Source organism: Mastigoproctus giganteus, chromosome 8, assembly GCF_048544385.1.
Source record: "Mastigoproctus giganteus isolate SK-2022 chromosome 8, ASM4854438v1, whole genome shotgun sequence".
Classification (NCBI taxonomy): domain Eukaryota; kingdom Metazoa; phylum Arthropoda; class Arachnida; order Uropygi; family Thelyphonidae; genus Mastigoproctus; species Mastigoproctus giganteus.
Window position 1 is genome coordinate 115,752,535 of NC_143582.1, and position 26,034 is coordinate 115,778,568.

Below are 26,034 nucleotides of genomic sequence, written 5' to 3' on the forward strand. Positions count from 1 at the left end.
AGTGAGAAATCCATTAATAGAGAAAACTGAAAAATTGCTTTCTTTCTCGATAGAAGATCTTAATCAAAAGAGAATGCTTCTTAGTTCAGATATTATTTGTGCCAAAACTCTGCAGATTGTTAATCGCTTACATGAAGAAGAAGCCGGTCCATTCAATGCAGACGTCTTTTAGGCCAGTAAGGGTTGGTTTGAAAATTTTAAAAAACGTCAGTCTTCAGAATCTAAAATTAAAGGGTGAAGCAGCCAGTGCTTCACCCTTTAATACAAAGTGCTTCTTTGTATCTGAAAACTTTCAACGATGTTGTTATTATGAATGAGGGCTATCTAGCAAGTCAAGTGTTTAATGTTGATCAGAACGGCTTATTTTGGAAGCGTATGCCAAGCTGAACATTCATTTCAAAAGAAGAGAAAAATTACCCAGGTTTCAAAGCTGCAAAAGATAGGTTAACACTTTTGTTATGTTGCAATGCAGAGTGGGGACGTTACGTGTAAACCGCTGCTAATTTATACATCAGAAAATCATAGTGCTTTTAAAGGAATATCAAAAAGCTCCTTACCAGTTCACTGGAAAGTGAGCAAAAAAGCCTGGATGACAGCTAAAATCTTCAAGGATTCATTTTTAAATTGCTTTTGCGTCGAAACAAAAAGATATTGCATGAAGAAGAACATAACATTCAAAATCTTGCTCATTAGCAAGAGCACATGATGCAAGAAAGCAAGCTTATATAGCATCAGCAAACACACACACACACACCCCACCCCACCCAAATATGACAATTACATTTCTTCCAGCTAATACAAGTTCGTTAATTCAACCAATGGACCAAGGTGTTATAACTTCCTTTAAACTTCATTAACTAAGAAGATCTTTTTTACAATTGGTGGAAGCTACTAATGGAATAGAAAGTCTTTCAATTTGAGATTATTGGCGGAATTATAACATTCTTAATGCTGTAAAAAATACTGAATTCGCAGAGTGAAGTTAAGAACTCAACAATGAATGCAGCATGGAAAAAGCTGTGGCTGCAAAGCTGCACTAAAGAAGCCACGGTTGAAATGCCAAGGAAACCGAGATTGTGAGAATTGGCAAAATGATTAGCGAAGAGCTATTTGAAGAACTGGAACCAGCAGATATCACAGAAGTCCTTGAATCTCATAGAGAACAATTATCAGTGGACGATATTTTTTTGCAATGTAAAGAAGAAGATGACAAAAATTATAAAAACGAAGGAGATGCACACAAAAATTTGAACCACGAAGAGACTAGCTAAGTTTTTAAAACTGCCAAATAAGCTTAGCCAAGAAGCTCTGGATATGGATCCTAATTTGGAGAGGAGTTTAAATTTTCACAGAACTTTATGATTAGCTTTAGTTCCTTAAGAAGAAATTTATAGAGAAACGGTGCTTCTAAGCAAACAATTTTAACAAATTTTTTTTCAAATAGCGCCAGATACTGTTGCAAGTTTATCACAGGAAAACAGTGAAGAAGAATTAAAAACTAGAGGTAAGTATTAGCCAGGTTAATTTTATGGACAAGTTTCAAAATTTTTTTATTTTTTTCTTACCAAATGAAGACAATATTTTTCAATTTAATTTTTTTGTGTTCAGGTACAGAACCCTCATTATGTCATTTTTTTTTTTTTTTTTTTTTTTGATTTGGTAGTTGTTGGCGCATCGGCTTCTGTGGCCATATTGCACCTTCCAAGGTTTTTGCAGTACTTTGATCCAAGCCCGAGGCGGGAATCGAACCCGCGACCTTTGGGTTGCTGGGCAGGTACTTTACCCACTCGGCTAGCCCGGTCGGCATTATGTCATATAAATTATGTTTCGCATTGTGCAGATTTGGACTGCATGGTTGTACTTCTGTTGTAAAAAATTAATGATTTTTAGGTTTTCACATTCTTTTAACTTTTACTGCTCTTATCCTTATCCTATTCTTCTCACTTTGTTTATTTATTTATATAAATGTGTGTGTGTGTGTGTGTGTGTGTGTGTGTGTGTGTGCGCGTGCGCGCGCGTGCGTGCGTGTGTGTGTGCGCGTGCGTGCGTGTGCGTTACATAAAACCCTAAAATGCAATAAAACTTACCAAGGCAACTGGTAAAAGTCCAAAATATCATCACATTTCACTTTATCTGTACTTTTACCACTCTGATATGTTATATCCTAGTATTTAACAGTTTATGTTGGTAAAAGCCCATTTGATAATCATATTTGTGAATTATTTTCCTTTATGACTGAAGTTTTGAAATTCCTGTGCTTCTAATATAGTAAAAATGTTATCCTAGAAACTGAGGACACAGGAGAGCTATTCCCCTTTACCCGTTTTTTTTAATAAAAAAAAAGGGTGTGTATGTGTGAAGCAGGAAATTATCATTGTTATGCACCATTGAATTATTTCTTTACCAATTCTTACACAAGGACATAGGGAGAAACAGTCACTATATCTGAAATATAATGATCATGTTACCCAACCGTGATGTTACCGTCCTGAATAAGGTATATGTTGGAAGTGATCACAGAATGGTAAGATGTACACTTGATATAGATGTAGGAAAGGAAAGGAAAAAAACCTGACTCGAGTAAACAATACAAAGTTCTTTGAGATAACAGAAGAGGAGAAAAAAGCAGTATGTACTGGAACTTAATAACAAGTTTGAGCTTCTGCAGACTGCTCAGGACCAAGGTATTGACGAGGAATATTACAACTTTCTGAAAGTGATAAAGCACAAGAAACCCATAGGGAAAAAGAAATCCAAAGAAGAAAAAATTAGTCAAGAAAGACTTGTTATGATAAACCGAAGGTGAAAAATGAAGAGCAGGATAAACACTGACAAGGAAAAAATTGAGTATACTGAGTTATGCAAATCCATTTATAAGAGACTCAGAGAGGACATAAGAAGATTTAACACAAGAAAAGTAGAACATGCATTAAGGTAAAACAAAAGATTTAAATCAGCAGCCATAAGCAGTAATACAGAAAGACAAATGACACTGAAACTGAAGAATAGCAGAAGACTACTATAAAGAATTATACAAGGAGCGAGGGAATGATGCCAGCAGTGGGGAAGATGGATTGCAAATTAGGAACACATACAGTATACCCAATATTCTTCCTGATGAAGTAGAACATGCATTGAAGAAAATGAAGAATCGGAAAGCCCCGGGGAAATGAAGTTACTGTAGAGTTGTTAAAATTGGGAGGAAGAGACATAACACAAAAACTGGCAAGGCTCTTCACAAAGTGCATTAGAAAAGGTGTGACGCCTAAGCAGTGGAATAATGCAATCATAGTTTTGCTGCATAAGAATGGAGATAAATCAGAAATTGGAAATTATAGACCAATTAGCTTGTTATCTCACATCTACAAGGTGCGTGTAGATCTGTTAGTAATGACCCTTCTTCACAAGGGTCATTACTAACAGATTAGAAAGAATACTTGATGAGAATCAACCAAAAGAGCAAGATGGCTTTAGGACAGGATTCTCAACTATGGATCACCTTCACGTAATATCACAGCTAATGGAGAAAGCAAATGAATATAAAACACCATTATGCCTGGCATTTGTGGATTATGAAAAGGCATTTGACTCCATACAGCATAAGGCAATGTTTAGGGCACTGGAAAAACAAGGCATAGATACCCCACATATTATGATTTTGAAGAAAATATATGAGAGTGCTACCTCCTTTATTAGACTAGACAAAGACCGTAGGAAATTTAAAATCGAGAAAGGAGTTCGACAAGGAGACACAATATCTCCGAAGCTGTTTACTGCTGCCCTTGAGGAAGCTTTCAGAAGATTAGACTGGTCACAGAAAGGAGTTAATATGAATGGAGAGTACCTAAATCATTTACGATTTGCAGATGACATTGTGGTCATAAGCCACGATCCCAAAGAATTAGAGGAAAATCTTAATCAGTTATGCAGAGTTAGTAAGGATTTTGGACTAAAGATGAATATGGCTAAAACAAAAGTAATGATGAACAAGTATGGCACAGAAAGGGAAATAATGATTGAAAGAGCAGTAATTGAAAGGGTGGAGTCATATACTTATCTGGGACAAGTTATTAGCTGTAATAATGATAAATGGCTGGAAGTCAAGAGAAGAATAAATTTTGGATGGATAGCATTCAGGAAATATAGTCACATACTGAAGAGCAATATCCCAGTTTGTCTGAAACGCAAAATAATGAACCAATGTATACTCCCCACCATAACCTATGGAAGTGAAACTTGGGCACTCACCAAAAGAATGGAAGAGAAGCTGAGAACTACACAGCGAAGAATGGAATGAATTATACTGGGAATCAGACTGTTAGATAAGAAGAGAAACACATGGATTAGGCAGCAAACTCAAGTAAAGGACATTATTTTCAAAACTAAAATGGTCCTGGGCAGGACACAGAGCTCGAAGACATGATGACAGATGGACTAAGAAAATAACAGAATGGTACCCAAGAGGAGCTAGAAGAAAACCTGGAAGACAAAGGTGGAGATGGATAGATGAAATTCATGAGTTTGTGGGTAGTAAATGGATGGCCAGTGCTCAAAACAGAGGGAACTGGAAAGTTGCTGGAGAGGCCTTCATCCTGCAGTGGATTGAAAATGGCTGATGATGATGCCCAACCCTTCAGGGATAGCATATATACCACCTCCACAACCTTCTTTAAAAATCGGAAACAAGAGAACAGGACAGTGCAAAAGGGAAGCAATGATAATTTGTTTCTTTATTCACTTTTCTGATTTTTAATGGACAGGGGGAGAGGGGAAAACTTCTATATTCAGAATATAGTGAAAATGCTATATTCTGGAGATAATCGGATACATCCGATTATCTCCTTTTCTAATCTTTAAACCAGAAAGGCGGAAACGATGCAGAAATTATCACTGCTTTCCTTTTCACAGCCATCTGATTATCTCCTTTTCTAATCTTTAAACCAGCAGGGTGGGTATATATCTGCTTTCCAGCAAATTTTAAATTTTCAGTGTAATTTTCACTGTTTGGAAAACAGTGAATATTCTCCTTGATGCCCTTGTTTAAAAATCAGAAACCAAATAACCGGACAATGCAATAAGTGATGCAATGATAACTTCCTGCTTCTTTCACTTTTCTAATTTTCAAGTAAATAAGAGAGATAATTGGACACTGTGATCAGGAAGCAGTGATAAATTCCTGCTTTATTCACTTTTCTAATTTTTAAATAAGGAAAGGGGAATAATATATCTGCTACTCCTGCAAGATTATCTGGGTAACAAAATTACTTTATTTAAAGAGCCTAATATAAAGTTCTCAAGTCAGATAAGCTTCTCACTAAAGTATGTGAAAGATCTTTCCTTAAAAAAAATAAAATAATATAACTAGGGGTCTTCGCTCACTGCGCTCGCTTCTTTTGATAAAGTAAAACAAAATACTTACAGACGCTTTTGCCACTGTCTCTTTGCTATGAATACATAAATATGTTACATATGTAAATCAAGCATGGTACTGTGTGGTCTTGTTAGATAAACATAGCACGTGACCACGCTTAAACAGAAGCTTGTTTTACCATAGTAAAACAAGCTTCTGTTATGTATTACCACATAACCTGCATCCCTCTTCTCCCATTGGCCGAATAAATATCACTAGGAGGAAAATTATTTTAATGTATAGAAAGATAATAATTTTCTTGCTAAACTATAGAGAACAGTTAGAAACAAAAGTGAAAAGGAGTTATGACATGCTTTAACATATTACAGAAATCAGATGGATACAAGTTAGCTAATGTGTGTATGTATTATATTTCAGGCATGTTTGCAAATAGTAAGCAAGTAACTCATGATTTATTTTCTAACATGACGTTTTGGTAAACATAATGCAATACACACATTTGTTTGTCTCATTAAAATATGCCCACAGGCCTTATAATCTCTGATAAATCCCCTTCAAATTAATTAATAGTTCAGATTAGCAAAAAATTCATGATTTATATTAAAAAAAAAAAAAAAAAAGAGAGAGAGAGAGAGAGAGCAGAAAGAAACAAATGATATGTATAAACCAAGAAAATTTTGTATCCGCGTATTTGTCACACTGTCCATTCACTTCTCCAACCAGTGCTTTAGCTGCAACATGGTATATGGATAGCCATGACATTATCTAGATCTCCAAAATTGTTCTTAATTCATTCCACAAATATATGTAGTCTGAATTCCACTGACAATCTTCCTGGCCCAAGTTATTTTTCCTGAGATAATCCCAAATACTAGCTCAGCCATCATTCATCGCTTTTGTATGATTATTTGCTACATAACTCTTTTTGTTTAAAGGCTGGTGCTTGTACATGTGTGCTCTGATATTCCTTATTATCAGTCTTCCAACTGGAATCTGCAATTTCTGATCTGCTTTTGCTAAAAATCTCTTTATTCCATTCCGTCATATTCATTTGTTGCCTCTAACGTTCCCCCAATGCCATACATCACCGAAAACATTTTGGCTTTTTTTTTTTTTGGGAAACTACTTCCTCCAATTCAATTTTCCTACCAATAATTTTCCTTGGTGATTTTAATGTTCATAATTATAGCTAGCTTCACTTTCTAATGAGGCAGACCAAGGTGGCATGGTAAAGGCATTTCTTATTACTAGTGACCATACACAATTTGTTCATTTACCTACTAGGATGCCAGACAATCCTAACAACACATATTTTCCTTTTCCGTAGCCCTTCAAAGTATACAGTTAGCATTAGCCGTCTAGTTACCTTTCAGACTGCTTGGTGATTCCGACTGCCTCTTCTGGAGAGTCCCTCTTATGACCAATCTCAGCCGCATTTGTTTTTCATTATAAGCAATGAAAATGATCTGTTTGATTTCAGTTAATTTTTTTTCCTGGTTGGACTTCTGTTTTATATCTTCTGATCCTAATTTTTTCAAATCATGTTCAGTGAGATTATTCTTGTAGGGATTAGATCTATTATTTCTCATTCTATTCCAATCTCACATCCATTATACAAGCCTTAGTACTAAAGTAGTACTAAATGTACTAAAGCTGTCCAAAATATGGAACTGGCATATTGCTGAAATATATTATTTAATTATATTCTTTCTGTCTTCATTAAAACTCAGAACAGTTGTACAAAAGTTATGATCAATCCAAACTTGATTCTGGACAGTGAGAGTTGAAAACTTGCTCCTTGTCTCTGGCCTCAACTTCTGTCCACCCATATTCAGTTAATGATATACAGGAATTTTTCTAGCAGGGATAATGAGGTGATTATTCCCTTGTATAAGGAAATGGTCAGGCCACACCTTGAATACTGTATACTGATCTGAAGGCCTCATTTTAGAAAGGATATAGAGCCGCTGGAATGAGTACAGAGAAGGGCAACAAGATTAGTGAATGGAACAAGGGGTTGTCCTCATGAAATAAGGCTAAGTTATGCAAATTACAGTGTCTGGAGACAATGCACCTGTAAGGTGATCTGATTGAGGTGTATAAGGCCTTGAATGGTTTGAGCAAGATCAATGCTGATGGGATACTTCCTCTTGCCCAGATTAGTTGCCTGAGGGGACATAAATTCAAATTGAGGAAAGACAGTTGTAGAATAGATGTGCATAAATTTGCCTTTAACCAACAGGTAGTTGATTGCTGAACAAACTTCCACCTGTAATTGTAGACGTTGACAGCTTAAATAAATTTAAGGCAGAAATAGACAAACATTTGGAATTAATGAATGGGTGAATTGGGGAAGGGTGTTTTTTTTTTTTTTTTTTTTTTGGCTGATGCTGATAGGCTTGCTTTCTTGAATCATATGCCTCTGCTAATGCTAATACTTACACCTCCAATGTATCTCGAAGATTCTACTGCATTCTGATCTAAAAAAAAAAAGTTACTTTATTAGTATCCTACCTTTCATCTAACCTTCCCATCAATGACCTTGCCAATTAACTATCTCTTGTAATAAAACCATTCTAATCAATTCCTTCTTGGCATCAATATTTTCCACAATTCTTCTTCTAACGTTCTTCTAACAGCAAGCGAACAAAGAACATGATGTGAAAATTTCTTTGCATCCAGAAAATTTTACAAAAGTGTAACAAACCCCAACCTTCCAATCGTGCCTATCTGAAACTCTATCCAAAGTAATAAGGAAAATCCACAAACAATTAGCTGTTAACTAGCGAAATCTTCCAACTGAATGAACAGTGTCAATGAACAAATTTTTTCAATCTCGTTCCACAGGTGATAGCCTGGAAAATGTCATACTAGGCAATGTCATACACTGGGCAATATCGATTGAAACGTTCAGTGAAAAGCAGTTGCTCTTCACATTTCTGAAGGTTCTTATGTTTTCCATGAAGGCCCACTAAATAACCTTCCACCTTTTGGTCTTGCAGTTGGACAGACAGTTTTCTTTCCTACTACTCTTTACCAATGACAACAGATGGCTGCCTCTCTTCCAATTTCTCAACTACTAATGCTGGAATTCTTCAAGTCTCTCTTTCTTTCAAAGGTTTAGTAGCATTTGACACTTGACCCAATATTTTTCTTGTTTCTTGTTTTTGTAGTAACTATAACAGAGATTTAGGGAATTTTAAATGGGGAAACCAAAGAAAACAATTCTCTTGAAACATATTGACAGTTCCTGCTGTTTAGACAAAGTAGCTGAATAGAACAAAATTGTTGAAATTTAAACTAGGTCTGATCAACCCATAACAAGTAGTTATGGGTGAAACGACCCATAACAAACTGCAAAACATAATGCTGAAGAAGTGCAAGTTCCACCTTCATTCAAACAAAAATTTAAAAATGATTATCAAAATAAAAAATAAAATTAATAATAATAAAATTTTAATACAGTAGAGCATCAGTTATCCGGAATAATTGATGTCAGATCTATTTTGGATAGCCAAATTTTCCAGATAATCAAACAAGAAATTTTTCTGGTAAGATTAAATAAATTTAATCTTACCTTACGATTAAATTAAGATTAATTAAATAAAAAATATTATAAACCAATCTCAGAAAACAGAAACATCCATCCAGGCATTTTTATACAAAACAGGAAAATTAGAAAGATTTTTAAATGAAGTTTTAAAAGATTTTTAAATGAGTGCAAATAAAGTGCACTCTCTAAAGCATTTTCAGGTTTCAACATAGTCGCTTTCCTGCTAGATCCTCCTTCACTTCCATAATCAACACAAATTCTGTTCTAGCATTGAAATTTTTCTTGATGTCGTAAATTGTTGGAGTCCCCACACTAAACTCTTTGGAGAGATTTCCTAAATTTTCACCTTTTCTAATTCTGTTAATAATTTCCATTTTTCGTTGCAATGTTAAGACTACGTGTTTTCTTCTCATTCTCATTTTAGTGTTAAAAATTAAGAAAAATAATAAATCGCACAGTTTCGGGCCAATATTATTCTTACCGAATTTGGGGCTAAACTAATCTGAAATTCACACGAGGTTTCCAAGAAAACCCAGTAGTCTCTGTGATATTTTTCAAAAGCACATTTCTGAAGGTCACATAGAATTCTAGAGGCCATAACCCATACGGCAATAAAAACAATTTGCAGTGTTCGGTTTATTGGGCTTTTTGTTTGTAGAATCTGTTATAAACGGATAGTAAACTCGATCTTTCGCTTATTAGAATCAAAATTCGATTTGAAAATGTGACCACTATAACCGGAACTTACTGTACTACCATCAATAAAAAAAAAAAAGAAGAAGAAGAAGAAGAAGAAGAAGAAAAAAGAAAGATCAGCCTTTCAAATGTTCCGGATAACTGACGTTCTAGAGTACTATTAATACTTCCATTTCTGGCTTATTTCAAAATTAGTGACCTTCACAAAATTTAAAACTATACTGGTTGCATTCCACAGAGTAGCTGACATTATTAGAATACAGCATTTCACATTATCAACTTTATGATGTGAAAACAATAAATCTTTCAAAAACTGGAATAAGACAATAGACGTTTATTGACATAGAGGGAGAGGAAAATCAAGTAAACTGAAACTTTAAACAGTGTCAACGGCTGTCCAGTACTATGCCATCCTTCATGCAAAATTCAAATAAAGTGGATGCTGTTTATTGTGATCACTTCAGGATGTACCTTAATTGATAACAACTGATGGCACAGGAATGTAGCTGTTCAATTTCTTTAGTGATGCAGAGTGGAAATATATACATAAAAAGTGTCCATAAGGAATAAAAGACATAAGTGTACATAAGCAATATGTACATAAGGAATCAAGGAAAGAAATCAAGCAAGGTAAAATAGTTTAATTTTACTGTCTACTATTTCTTTTAGAACATCATCAATAAAAATAAAACTGTTATAATCTTTCTGGAAATCCATATAAATCATAATAAAAACAAAGAAAATATTAAAATCAAGAATCAGAAAAGGGTTGATGCTCTACTGTAAAACAGACAGATTGCTTTATAGTACTTTCTTTCACAGAGTAACAACACCCACAACCATAAGAACTGTGCAATGCAACAGAAGTAGCTATACATGCAACGTTTTGGTTTTAAAAAAAATCAGAACGTTAAGTAATCGTTTCTGAGTATAATCTGCAATAAGGCAAAAAAATTGACTTAAAAAAACAGAAGTGTCGATTTTAATAAATGCCCGTTTTTTTATATATTCTATGTATTAGCACATGACTGATCAGGACCTCATAAAAGTGATTACACAAATACACTGTAGTTGCAAAAACAGTGGCAGGGCTAAGTTTAGGTTTATGCTTTTATCGGTGCATTAGTGACAAAGGCAATTATGTGCCAAGACAAGGTTATAAAATGTTAAAAATAAGTTGGCTAGAAATAACCGTTAAGAGAAGTTACCATATCAAAAGGTTATAAAAGTATAAGGGTAAAAGGAGGTATATGGATTAAAACTAATTTTTGTTTATATATATAATACTGGTGTAAATACACCATAGTTTACCCCCATATGTTTAACTACAAAAGTAGTGTAAAGGCATCGTTTGATTTATCTCATATTGTGATAATTGACTACCTTCACACAATGACATACCAAGTAATGCACTATTTCGAATAAACAACACTTCTCAAATAGAGGAAACTACTGTTATTTATTCTCAGTGGGCACCATTGCCCAGATGGCACTGTTTCGAAGTTTGTTGGCTCCTCATCGGTGGGCGGGCAGGTACTCTGGTAATGCAACCATGCCATTACGGTTGCAAAATTAATTCCACAATATGAGAGATACCAAATGGTGTAGGTAATAATAATATTTTGAAGACTAAATGTGCAAGGAATAACTTTGCAGCTGTGATGGCATGGTTGCATTACCAGGGTACCTGCCCACCCACCCACCATTGAGTGAGCCAACAAGCTCCGAAACGGTGCTGCCTGGGTGGTGGTGGTGCCCACTGAGAATAAATAACAGTAGTCTCCTCTATTTGAGAAGCGTTTTTTTATTCGAAGTGGAACAATACCTGGTATCTCGTTGTGAAGGTAGCCATAATATGAGATAAAATCAAACAATGCCTTTACACTACTTTTATAGTTAAACTTATGAGTAAACTATGGTGTATTTACACCAATATTATATAGTTAATATCAACCCATAACATATTATGCCTTGTGCATTTAGTCTTAAAAAAAAAAATTATATATATATATATAGTATGTAGAAAGTGTGAAGAAGATTTTTGTTTAATCCTATTGAATCTACGGTATACACCAGAAGTGAATTCGACGAAATGGATAAGGAATGTAGCGATATATGGCAGGATGAGGTGAGTAGTCTTATTTTCGACCAAAATAAGACTACATTGCAGTGCTTTTCACAATTTCAGTGTCTTCATCAGAGGCCATCCACCAAAATTATAAGAAAGACGGCAATGTTCTTGCTTCTGCATGCTGTGGTGCACGTGCACTGTAGACACGTGTTAAGAACCAAATTTGAAATTTTGCGACAAGAATAAGGTCTAATAAACTGTGCCAATAAATGTAATTATATTATGTAGGGCATACAGATCATGGATGACCTTACAGAAGCAAGTAAAAAGAATTGAAACAACTGAAGTAATGATATCGGAATGTAGGAATAGACAAGAAGAAAGGAACTTATCATTACCTTGTAATACTGAAAATGACCAAGATGGCGGCATGCCAGTATATTTATGTAGAGGTACGCTAGTGGTTTCTAGCCTTAGAAAGTGGTGTGGAAAAAAATAATAAAAAAATTGCATGGTATGGTGTCTGTGGGCTAGTTGGATGCATAAATTGAAATGCAATATGTGGTGATGAATGCTGTTAAATACATGGTGCCCAAACTGCCCAGGATAGTTGAGAGATATAAATAGCTTACAAAGTAGCAGTGAAAATCAGCTGAACTTTGTTAAGGTGAAAAATTTATTGGGTAAAGTAAGAAGGTAGTATTCCGCATATTGCATTTGATAAACTATGGCTCACAGGACATAAGAAGTAGGGACAAGTAAAGCAGAAAGATGAATGAAGTAGGGGTAAGTAGTTGGGCTCAGGTAGTTCGGGGTTCCAAAGCCCGTTCATATAGTTAGGACCCTGAACAAAGGTCTGGGAGTGAGTCCGTGAGGTATTTAAGGTCAGTTGTGTGAGTGAGAAAAATATGACAGATAGATAATGAAATTAAAATTAAATTATATACATGGTTAATACATATTGCATTTCAATTTATACATCCAACCAGCTCATAGACACTATACCATGCAATTTTTCCCCCCGCACCACTTTCTAACACCAGGAATCGCTAGCGTACCAACACAAAAATATACTGGCATGCCGCCATCTTGACCATTTGGTCATTATCAGTCTTACAAGGTAACAGTAAGTTCCGAAAAGAACTTACCATTATTCAGAACCAAGAATACACCACTGATGGTGGTGCATTCTTGGTTCCAGCTCTTTTAACAAAATTGGTCAGTATCATCTGTTCGATTAGATAAGGGCCTTTGTGGGGCTCCAGAAGAAAAAGAGAGATTTAAATTACCCACAGGAGCACAATAAAAATTTTCGAGGCTTTAAGTGCCTCATCCATCACAAAGCCCAAAAGCGGATACCCACTTGCAAACTAGAAGGCACTGCACACGTGAATAGGACACCAAGTTCGCATAGAGCATCATACCCACATTTTCAATAATTCTTGACCCTGGTCCAGGACCAAAGGGAAGGAGAGTTATTAAAATGCAGTTCACCCTAGCAGTACGAAGAACCTGATGATTGATCCTGGTTGAGCTGGTCTGGAACCTCCTGTCTTGTTGTAGCAGAGAGTAAAGTGGTGTATTAGAGTTGGGCCCATCACCCACCAGAGTCCCTTCCCCTTTCTGAGTTCTCATGGTCACGGCTGCACATACCAGATACCAATGATGTAACCCTGGAACTAGAGTATGAGCACTGAATTCCAGTGATGCTAATCTGAGAGTCCAGATTAGTATCATTGGTAGGTTCCCTCACTAAGTATACAGGTGACCATGTCAAGGAAGGATGGTAAGCCATCAGCTAGGTTATCGCACACAATTTCTATATGAAAACCATAAGAAAATTCCTTCAGAAATTATTCCAGTAAGTGTGACTATTTAGAAAGGTAGAAAATATTTCAGAAAATATATTCCAGCATTAACCAATCATTGTTTATTGGTTAATGCTGGAACATTATTTTTGAGGGGAACTGTCAAGTACCCCGCTGCCACCAGTGAGTTAAAAAGAAAAATAAACAAAAGTTTAGGGGAGAAATTCAGTGAACGCTTCTTCAAAGAGGCATCAGCCCTGTGGAAATTCTCAAAACACCTTAATTTCTGTCACAGCCTGCTACAACCAAAGGAACCATGGTTGCCTTTCCCCTATATAAGAGTTCAAGACAGACAAAATGGAAGTCTCAAATGTGTTTAACCTAATAACTAACAAACAACTCAGAGAAAACAAAAGGAGCATAAATTTTCCTTTTCAACCAAAAAAAAAAAAAAAATCAAAAGACTATACAAATCAAAATATTGGAGATATATCCATATCTCCAACACTACTACCTCTGAAAAAAAGTGACTGAGAAAGAAAAGTGGTCAAACCCACTCCCATCTCAACCACAAGAACAGATGCAGCAGAGAAGGGGATGACAGAAGACTGTCTTGGATCTTTTTGAGGAAGAAATCAAAATGCAAACATGCAACATAACATCCACTAGCTACAATTAGAAAGAAAGACAACAAAAATTAACACCATATTATAAGATTTAAAAAAAAATAAAAAAAAATAAATAAATAAATACATAAACTTAAGACAGAAAATTTAATTAATTAACAAACTATATTGGAACATACATAACCATATCAAAGAAAGGTGTTGGTGGGGAGAGAAGAAAAATCCAAACAAAAATTTTTTTCCCAATTTTTCTTTGCCTTGAAAGAGCAACTATCACGTCTTCAGCAACAACTGTTGCAGTTTGCAACAATACTTTTAACATGGTATACAGTGTTTAATTTTTTATCATTGTCTAATTACAATCACATTTAATTTCATCCTTTATTGAACTACTGTTCTATGTGCACTATAATTTTAAAAATATAATTTTACTTTTGTTTACAATAACATATTAACTCTATCAACAAGAAAAAGATTCTGAATCACTATTTAAAATACAATTAAAAATCCATTTGCAATTTCAAAATTTTAAAAAATCAAAAAAAAAAAAAAAACCAATACCATCATACCAGATTTAATTGATTCAGTTGTTCGAATTCCCCAACCTCGATCACTTGTCATAAAGCGCTGCAATCCAGGACCCCATTCATGTTTCAGGATTCTCTGATTTGAACACTGTTCACCACATGGGCAGAGCTGTGGTGAGCATTCAACATACATCATTCTGTAATGAGAAATAAATTTTCCTTAATTTGTTTACAGAATATTAATCCAGCTGTTGGTAAATTAAGAACAATCATACATTTGATACCATATTAGTGTTTAAGAATATATCATTTCACAAGGCGGAAGAGAGAAAAAAAACAACAGTCTGCTGTTTTTGTGAATAACCTTCTAGCAACATCCTGAGAAGAATTAATACCTGGAAAATCTATTTAAAATCACTGATTATTTCAAGAAACCAACATCAAAGGGCAGTGAGGATGTAGATCATTAGCAAACACTTAAAATTTAATTTTTGTAATCAAGCTTACATATGTTTTTTTGATGTCCATTTCTTGATATTAGAAACAAATAAATTCAGAAATCTTACATTCCATGCAATAAAATGTTTAGACCCACCTCTTGGACTGGCAGGATCTCAGATATTCTTATTAAATAGGATTTGGTGTGGTCTTTCTTTCAACTGTCAATATATTTTATGGCTAGATAAAGCTCACTTCATTTTATTATTATTATTATTAGCCATATGGTTCAAGGAAGCCTGAGGCTTATGCTGCACCATCCAAAAAAAAAAAAAATTTACCCCTGAGAGAGAGAGAGAGAAGTAGAAGGGAATCACCAAGAAAGAGAAGAATGATGATACCCAGCTCAGGACCCCTGAGTGTGTCAAGCCCATACTCACCAGATGTGAGTCCCTGAGGAAAATTTTTGTTTTTTTTAATTATTGGAATTTTGTTATTTTTAAGTTCTCATATTATATGTTTGAAGCTTTCCAGTAATGACTCCTAAAGATGTTATTTCAAAACTGCAAATGAATGGGACCCGAAAGGCAATTCAACCTACAATGCAAACAACAGCAGGAAACTGCTTCCTTTTTCATGCTATGATTTTATTAACCTTGCACAGGTAGCACACAAATTTGTCACAATAATGGTGGCAGAGTGTCTACAGGTGCCGATTCACTTTTTTATTTATGGAAAAAATTTTGGGTTTTTTTTTACATGGATTAACATATACACATAAAGTATCTAATGCCCTCACCATGTCCATCCACACGTAATAACTAATTAAGATCATAAGAGGATAAAGCTCAATATTTCCTACAAATACTATTATTAAAAACTATAAGAGGAAACCTCATACCTTTATGTAGGACCGGAATTCTCTCAATCTTCACAGTAGAAGGATTATTAGCACATTGGCATTTGTAGAGCCATATGATGCAAGAAAGCAAGTTTCTACAGAAGCAGCCAAAAAAAAAAAAAAAACATTTCCATTTCACCCCACCGTTCGTTCTAAATACCTGTACAGCTGAGCCTTAAATTTATTTAGGCTATCAACGTCCACAACAAGATATGGAAGTCTGTTCCACCAACCAACTACCCGATGGCTAAAGGCAAATTCCAACACATCTATCCTACTTCTGTCTTTCATCAATCTGAATTTATACCCTCTCAGGTGATTATTCTGGGCAAGAGGAAGAGTCCCATCAGCATTGAGCATGCTCAAACCATTCAAGGCTTTATACACCTCTATCAGATCACCTCGCCAGTGCCTAGTCTCCAGACACTGTAATTTGCAAAACTTAAGCCTTTCTTCATAAGAGCAACCCTTCATTCCATTCACTGATCTTGTTGCCCTTCTCTGTACTCGTTCCACCAGCTGTACATCCTTCTTGAAATGAGGCCTCCAGGCCTGTATACAGTACTCAAGGTGTGGCCTGACCATTGCCTTAATCAAGGAAATAATCACCTCCTTATCCCGGCTAGAAAAATTCCTGTATATCATTGACAAGACACCATGAGCTAATCTTGCAGCCCGTCTGCACTGCTCAGAGAACTTCATATCTGCCTGCACAATTACCCCCAGGTCCTTTTCATTCTCTACCACTGTCGGTGTAGTACCACAGAGTTGATACATTGCTCTGGGGTTGCTGTTTACCATATGTAATACTTTACATTTGTCAAGGTTAAACCTCATTTTCCACCTCTCAGCCCATCTGCTCAACCTTTCCAGATCCTGTTGCAGCAACACAGCGTCAGTTGTGTCCCTAACAACCCTGCTAACCTTTGTATCGTCTGCAAACTTGGACTTTAAGCTTGATATATCACCATCCATATCATTTATAAATACAGAAAACAATAATGGACCCTGAGGGACTCCCTAATAACATTAGTCCACGATGAGCAGTGTCCATTGGTTATCACTCTCAGTCTTCACCCCCTCAACCATCCCTTTATCCATAGCAGCAATTTGCCTCCAATGCCACACTGCTCCAATTTGTGCAGCAGTCTTCCATGTGCAACAGTATCAAAAGCCTTTCTAAGATCCAAACACATAATATCAAAGTTATTCTCTGCATCCAGTTCTTTTGCGACTGCATCATAGTATCCTATCAAATTGGTCAGGCAAGACTTTCCCTTAACAAAACCATGCTGTGTCTGAGCTATAACTGAAGTCTTGTCTAGATGATCCTGCAGTGCTTCTTTGATCAGTGCCTCCATTAATTTTCCTGGAACAGAAGTTAAACTCACAGGTCTTTAATTACTTGTGTCAGCCTTTGATCCTCCTTTGTGAATTGGGGTCACATTTGCACATCTCCAGTCTATGGGAACCTGCCCCGAGTCCAAAGAAGATCTCATAATTATGGCTAAGGGTTTGCTTACTTCCTTTAATATAACTGGATAGATCCCATCCACCCCAGGTGCCTTTCCTGTGTTTATCTTCAACAATTTCTCCTCCACTTTTCTCTCAGTTATTACAAGATTATCTAGCTTACTGCCAGAGTTGAATACACCTCGGGAATTCCCCTCGATGAATAACTCCTCATGTGTGAATGTCGATGCAAAATATTCATTTAGTTTGTTGTTACCTGGGCAGGATCATCAGCAGTTGAGCCATCGATATCAAGTGGACCAATCTGATTCATCCCGTTCCTTCTAGAGTTTACATAGGTAAAGAACTCTTTGCTGTTTTTCTTTGCATCCTCTGCCAAAGATTTCTCGTAATCTGCCTTCGCCTGCCTAACCTCCTCTGTTACTTGATTAAAGACCAGCTTATATCTATCACAGGCTTCTTTGTCACATGTTAATTTATATGTAACCCATGCATTTTTCTTCTCTGCCACATGTCTCATTCGTTCATCTGACATCCATTTCAACCTAAACTTTGAACAATATTTCTCAGTTGGCATATAAAGCCAACTAGGTTCAAAGATAAGTTCTTTGAATGCTTCCCATTTTGAATTTGCTGTTGGTAACATCATCAGTTGGTCCCACTGTATAGAATTTAAATACTGTCTCAGACCATCGTAGTCACCTTTACGAAAGCAAAAACCCTTACCTTTACCCCTGATGGTAGTTACCTCTTTGAGTAAATCCCAATTCAGCACATTGTGATCACTGCCACCTAGTGGTTCCTTTATCTGCAGATTCTTAATGCATGAAGAATCACTACTGATAAACAAATCAAGAGTATTACTCCCTCTAGTTGCCTCCCGAACATTCTGATGTTGAATACAACCATCCAATAAATCCACAAAAGCCTTGCTAGTGTGTGAGTGACCAACCCACAAATTCCAGTCAATATCTGGGAAATTAAAATCCCCCCATTATAAGACTCTCTGATTTACTGGCCCACTCCATTTCCCTGTACAGTTTCTTATTATACTCATCAGAGTCATTAGGCTTATAGCACACTCCTTCTCTCAATTTTGATCTCCCAATGCTTATGTCACACCAAACTGACGCGACACGGCACTGTCCAGCGATGTCGACTGGCTTCATTTCCTTGGATTTTATGTGTTTCTTAACTATTAGCTTAACCCCTCCTCCCTTCCTATCCTGTCTATCCTTTCTGTACACATTGTATTCCCCAAATTCCAGTTCTGCATTCCTTATATCTGTGTGACACCACGTCTCTGATATCCCAACAATATCTGCCTTTGATGTTTTGAGCAATACCTCAAATTCATAAAATTTATTTACCAAACTCCTAGCATTGGTGTACACACAAGTATACATGCACCTGTTCCTATTCTTAGCTACCCTAACACAACCCATGTGTTTACTTGTACCGCAATGACTACCAGCAGTCTCTGAAATATCCTGCATCTTGTTTTCCGGGCTTCTGCTCATTCCAATAGAAGCAGTACAAGAATCAGTTTCACCTCTGCCAGTGGCTACTATTAATCTATTAGTCCTTGTATCCCCTCCCCCAAGCTAGCAGTTTTCCGACCCACTTAATGCTGCATTGATAGCATCAGCAAATATTCTTGCACCCTTTCTATTTAAGTGTATACCATCCCATCCCTGTAGAAACTGCTTCTACTCGAATGGGATACACAAGTACAGACCAGGCTGAAAAAAACTTTACCCCTTGAGCCTTGCACAATCTTTCCAGGGCCAAATTGATCGACAAGGCTCTCATCATATACTCCCTCCTATCGTATCTGGGCAGAATTGCAGACACTTTCAAATTCAACCCTAATTCGTGGCTTTTTTTCAACAGTGACCTGTACTTGTTAAGTAAATCAATTAATGTGATTATATGATTATACAAATAAATGTCCCATATTTAATATTAAATAAAATCAATTACAAAAACTACATTAAAATTATATAAATACATACATATTAAAAGATTGTCATGTATTCAATTCTCATCCCCAACATAATGCATCAAGCCAGGGGAAGCTGACAGCCATCAACACCCCCCCCCAACACCAAAAACCCAACCTACATCGCAAGATAACATGAGAACTGAAAACAATTGTCGAATTAATCCTTAAGAAACATGAGATAAATGTACATCAAATTAAAATATCTGAAAACATAAAATTGTTTAAACTTCTTATAAGGGACCAAACTTATTCGGGTAGATTCCGTGCTCACAAGAAGTAAAGTGTTTTCCGTGAATAATGTCCACCCTTTTGTATACATAAACTTATCGAATCCCTGATACAAGATTATTTATACTAACCACAATGTGTGAATTACCATTCACACATGCATAAAAATCCACGAATCTGAAATAGTATAAGGCCTACAAACATTAATGGAATTTGCATTTAACCTAATTTCCAGAGTTTCTGCAATTAACAACTTAATATATTCCTGTTGTGTATTTAAAACTTATGCTTCGTTAAAAAGTAACACATGGCTATCATTGATAGCATGAAAAGCAAGTTCCGAGGCACATGTCCTTCTAGACCTAACTGATGCCACATGTTATTGTTGCATCCTCATCGACAGATATTTTGTGTCAAACCAATATACAAGGAATTGCATTCATCGCAAGTAAATGTATTAGATGAACTTATGGAACATGCAAAAAGATTTCTAAATAGGGGTTACACATTTGCTACTATTATGAAGATAAGACTACAAGAAAAACAAACTTGAGACTGGTACAATGAATAATAGGTCTGAGCTGAAACACTTAATTAAATGTTCTATATATACAGTACTGCTACAAACAATTCATTAATATCTTTAAGAACACTGAATTTAAGATTATTGCCCAACCGACTAGTAAACTCCATGAGGTTTTGAAGCATAGAGCAGTCAGCTCCGTTTCAACCATGGATGCACACAATGTTGTTTATAATATTACTTGTTTATTATATTTAAATTCTATACAGTGGGACCAACTAATGATGTTACCAACAGCAAACTCAAAATGGGAAGCATTCAAAGAACTTATCTTGTAAGCTACTAGGCTTTACATACCAACTAAGAAATATTGTTCAAGGTTTAGGCCTAAATGGATGTCAGATGAACTAATGAGACATATGGCAGAGAAGAAAAATGCATGGGATACATATAAATTAACACGGGACGCAGAAGCCCATGATAGATATAAGTTGATCTGTAACCAAATTACAAAGGAGGTTAGGCAGGCGAAGGCAGATTGCGAGAAATCGTTGGCAAGGGATGCAAAGAAAAACAGCAAGGAGTTCTTTACTTAGGTAAACTCTAGAAGGAAGGGGATGAATCAGATTGGTCCACTTGATATCGATGGTTCAACTGTTCACGATCCTGCTCAGGTAGCTAACAAACTAAATCAATATTTTGCATCTACATTCACACATGAGGAGTTATTCAGGAAGGGGAATGCATAGATGAAGTAAACAATGGCAGTGAGCTAGATGATCTTGTAATAATTGAGAGTAAAGTGGAGGAGAAATTGTTGAAGATAAATACAAGAAAGGCACCTGGGGTGGATGGGATCTATCCAGTTATATTAAAGGAGGCAGCAAAGGAAGTAAGCAATCCGTTAGCCATAATTATGAGAGCTTCCTTGGACTCAGGGGAGGTACCCACAGACTGGAGATGTGCAAATATAACCCCAATTCACAAAGGAGGATCAAAGGCTGACACAAGTAATTATAGACCTGTGAGTTTAACTTCTGTTCCAGGAAATTTAATGGAAGCACTGGTTAAAGAAGCACTGTAGGATCACCTTGACAAGAATTCAGTTATAGCTCAGACACAGCATGGTTTTGTTAAGGGAAGGTCTTTGCCTGACCAATTTGATTGGATACTATGATGTAGTCACAAAAGAATTGGATGCAGGGAATAACTTTGATATAACTTTGATATTATATATTTGGATCTTAGAAAGGCTTTTGATACTGTTGCACATGGAAGACTGCTGCACAAATTGGAGCAGTGTGGCATTGGTGGAAAATTGTTGCTATGGATAAAGGGATGGTTGAGTGGCAGAAGACAGAGAGTGGTAATTAATGGACACTGCTCATCATGGACTAATGTTATTAGTGGAGTCCCTCAGGGTTCAGTGTTGGGTCCATTGTTGTTTTCTGTATTTATAAATAATACTGATGATGGTATATCAAGCTTAATGTCCAAGTTTGCAGATGATACAAAGGTTGGCAGGGTTGTTAAGAACGCTACTGATGCTATGCTCCTGCAACAGGACCTGGAAAGGTTGAGCAGATGGGCTGAGAGGTGGGAAATTAAGTTTAACATTGACAAATGTAAAGTACTACATATGGGAAACAGCAACCCCAGAGCAACATATCAACTCTGTGATACTACACTGACAGTGGTAGAGAATGAAAAGGACCTGGGGGTAATTGTGCAGGCAGATATGAAGTTCTCTGAGCAGTGCAGATGGGCTGCAAGAGTAGCTCATGGTGTCTTATCAATGATATACAGGAATTTTTCTAGCAGGGAAAGGGAGGTGATTATTCCCTTGTATAAGGCCATTGCCTTATACAAGGTCAGGCTGCACCTTGAGTACTGTATACAGGTCTGGAGGCCTCATTTCAAGAAGGATGTAGAGCTGCTGGAACGAGTACAGAGAAGGGCAACAAGGTTAGTGAATGGATGGAAGGGTTGCTCTTACGAAGAAAGGCTTAAGTTTTGCAAATTACAGTGTCTGGAGACTAGGCACCGGCGAGGTGATCTGATAGAGGTGTACAAAGCCTTGAATGGTTTGAGCATGCTCAACTGCCTCTTGCTCCGAATAATCACCTGAGAGGGCATAAATTCAAATTGAGGAAAGACAGATGTGCGGAAATTTGCCTTTAGCCAGCGGGTAGTTGGTTGGTGGAACAGACTTCCATCCCTTGTTGTGGAAGTTGATAGCCTAAATAAATTTAAGGCTTAGCTGGACAGGTATTTCGAACAAACGGAGGTGTGAAGTGGAAGGGTTTTTTTTTTTTTTTTGGCTGATGCTGCATAAGCTTTCTTTCTTGCATCATAGATACTAATGCTATTAATATTACTTAATAGAATATATCTTAAGGATTAATTCGACAATTGTTTTCAGTTCTCATGATAGCATACAATACTTGTTGGGTTTTTTGGGGGTGTTGAATGCTGTCGGCTTCACCTGGCTTGATGCATTATGTTGGGTATGAGAATTGAATACATGACAATCTTTTAATATGTATCTATTTATATAATTTTAATGTAGTTTTTGTAACTGATTTTATTTAAGATTAAATATGGGACATTTATTTGTATAACCATATGATCACATAATCTTTCTAACGTGATGGTTGAGAGAATTCCGGTCCTACATAAAGGTATGAGGCTTCCTCTTACAGATTTTAATTTTAACACGTAATAACTGAACTCTTAATTTTCATAAATTTTCATAAAATTTTATATTTGGATCAGTTGGAAAAATTTGTCCAGCTGTCAAAATTCCATTACAATCAGACCAACAGAAATCCAACAATTATTATTTCTTTGTCAGTCTATCTGCATGTAATAACCTGAATCCTAATGGATGGATTTTGAAGAAATTCAATATTTAGCTCTCATACACAGACTTATTAAGGCCTTCCAAATTTCAATAAAATTGGTAAATATAAATCTGGAAATTATTTTTTTGCCCATCCATCAGTGTGAACACAGCTTTTGGGGGATGAATTTTTCATGAAATTTTATATTTGGCTCTTTTAAAATGATTTGTCAGAAAACCTCAAATTTCACTAAAATCAGACCAACAGAAATCTGGAAATTCTTATTTCAGACAGTGCATTGACATCCATGTACTGAATACTTGTAGCTGTAGCTTGTTGTTGTTGTTGTGGTGTTTTCTGGCGCAAGGGTAACTTAGGCCATATTGTACTTCCCAATCAATTGAATTTACATATAAGAACTGCTTGTACAGTAGTTAGGTTTCTAACATTAGGTCATACATTTGAATTTGTTTTAAATAGAAAAATAATTCAGAGAGAGAGAGATTTGCTTCTTTACCTATGATGCTATTGAGAGACAGAGGTTGTTGCAGACTTCAAATGAAGCTAAAAGCCATTCTTCGGGCATTGTTGAATAAGCTACATTCAAGGAGTATATGTTTTACTGTAAGTGGTTGAGAGCAGTGCACACACTGAGGAGGATCATTTCCTGTAAGCAGATATAGATGTGTGAGGTGAATGTGACCTATTTGGATTCTGGTTAAAATTACTTATTTTCTATTATTACAAAGATTAGATGTCCATAATTGTGGTTCAGGTTTTATTTGAAATAGCTTGTTATTTGTTTGCATTTTCCACAGAAGTGTCCATTGTTTCATGCATGTTCTCCGTATACTGTGTCCATAATCAGGATATGGGACTAGATCATTTGTTGAGGCTATGTTGGAAAGATGATGCTTGCAGCATCATCTGCACATTCATTTCCTGGAATACCACTGTGGCCAGGGATCCAAGAGAAGATAACACTTTGCTGATGCTCATGAAGTTGAATCAGCTTATGTCTTATGAGTTTTAATAAAGGATTGTTAGGTGAGGAAGAGCCTTTCAAAGCAAAAATAGCGTTTTGTGAATCAGTATACAGAGTATTATGCTTTTGTTTATTGACAGGAGTGAGATGTTTTTCAGAGCAAGCTTAATGGCATTAAGCTCAGCGATGTAACTGCTGCATTCAGCTGGAAGTGAAAATGAGACAGTTGAATTATGGTAGGATGTCCAGGAGCATTATCTAATAGAAGTAAAATTTTGAAAGGAACGTTGTTGTCTTTACAATATTTTTCAACCTCGGGAATGAAGCAGCATTTAAACCAATCCTCAAAGAGAGATATTGTTATCCATGCTCTCTGGTTCGTTCGGAAATGCATGGGTAGGATGGCTTTATTGATGCCCTTAAATGCATGAGGCTTTCTAGAATGTTACACAAGCAGCGGTTTTAATCTTGTAATCTCCCACTGCATTAGCCCCAAGCAGGAACGTGGCCCTATCTTTTCACGCCTTGAAACCTTGCATTGTATTTTCCTCTTTGGCAATGTATGTTCGATCCGGAATTTTTTTCCAATACAGAGCAGTCTCATCAACATTAAAAATTTCCTGCATTGAATAGCCGCCTTCATCAATAATTTTTTCCAACACATCGCAAAATCTCTCTACAGCTGCAGAATTGGCACTGGCGACTTCACCACATACTTTAACGTTGTGGAAAACAGGGCGATGCTTGAATCTATTAAATCACCCGTTGCTTGCCACAAACTTGGGTTGGGGTTCGCCGTACTTATCCTTAATGTCTTTATAAATACTTGTTGCTTTTGCTTGAATGGTCAATAGACTCAGGGGCACTCGCTTCTGAATCTGGTTTTCCATCCTATTATTAACAGCTGTTCCCATCTTCGATATAGCACATGAACGCTGTTTTATGATCCCTGTTGATCTTAAGTGAGTTGATCCTTTGACATGTTCTTTTATACGAGCACTGTCTTTTAAGATAGTATTCACTGTTGAAGCATCGAGACCTAATTTCCTTGCAATAGGACAAACTTTGTCCTGCTTTGTACTTCCTAATCAATTTTGTTTTGTTTCCTTGCACTGCCAGCACTTGCACTTTCCGCTGGTTGCTTTCCCTTTATCATTGTAATATGTAAATAGGAATGAATAGAAGATTCTGAAAATTCGTTTTATATATGATTGAAGATTTCGGTGAACACATTTCACCATAATGCCATAACGTAAAAACCCACACAACTGCAGTAATTGGTATTATCGCAAATGCAATAAGATCGCGTTTACTACCCATTTATAATTAGATGCACGAACAGAAAAGCCCAATAAACTGGAAAGTGCATATTGTTTTTTTGTCATGACTTCCAGAAATGTGCTTTAGAAAAATAAAAGGCGTTCAAAACTGATTCTTATAACAGGAACATATGATAACGATGAAAGGGTAGTGCAATTATTAATAATATGACCTTTTAGAGAGATAAATAGCTTAGTAATGCAGCAAAGCGAAATTTTCAACTTCCAAGGAATTGGAACAAATTACAAAAAAAAAAAAAAAATGCATTATTGGGTTCACATTACGATATTTTCACAATACCTCCATTTATTCATATGGGATGCAAAGTACGTTTCCGCAATTTTTTTTTAAGTTTGCACAGGCCGGCAAAAACTTACGTAAAGTCGAGTATTACGTTAAATAGGGGACTTCGTGTGTGTGTGTGTGTGTGTGTGTGTGTGTGTGTGTGTGTGTGTGTGTGTGTGTGTGTGTGTGTGTGTGTGTGTGTGTGTGTGTGTACGTGCTTATATTTGAATAATGTTTGAAATAATTGAAGACTGAATTTTTCATAATAAAAATAAAAAGACAGAGCAAATATCAGAGGCAGCAAAAAGCATATTCCTCTACATGATAATTGAAATATAAAAGTAAAGTGAATTGAATTAGAATGATAATTAAAAATTAAAA

General features: G+C 36.1%; 1 protein-coding gene across 7 annotated transcripts in view; it reads right to left on the bottom strand.

The window, feature by feature from the left end:
- Positions 1-26,034, bottom strand: part of ash1 (histone-lysine N-methyltransferase ash1) — a 1,128,611-nt gene that overhangs the window by 723,054 nt on the left and 379,523 nt on the right. For all 7 annotated transcript variants that reach the window (XM_090378882.1, XM_090378880.1, XM_090378881.1 and 4 more), the window contains one exon: positions 14,695-14,849. In XM_090378882.1, the coding sequence (XP_090235008.1) occupies positions 14,695-14,849 (155 nt within the window). The remainder of the gene's footprint in view (positions 1-14,694; positions 14,850-26,034) is intronic.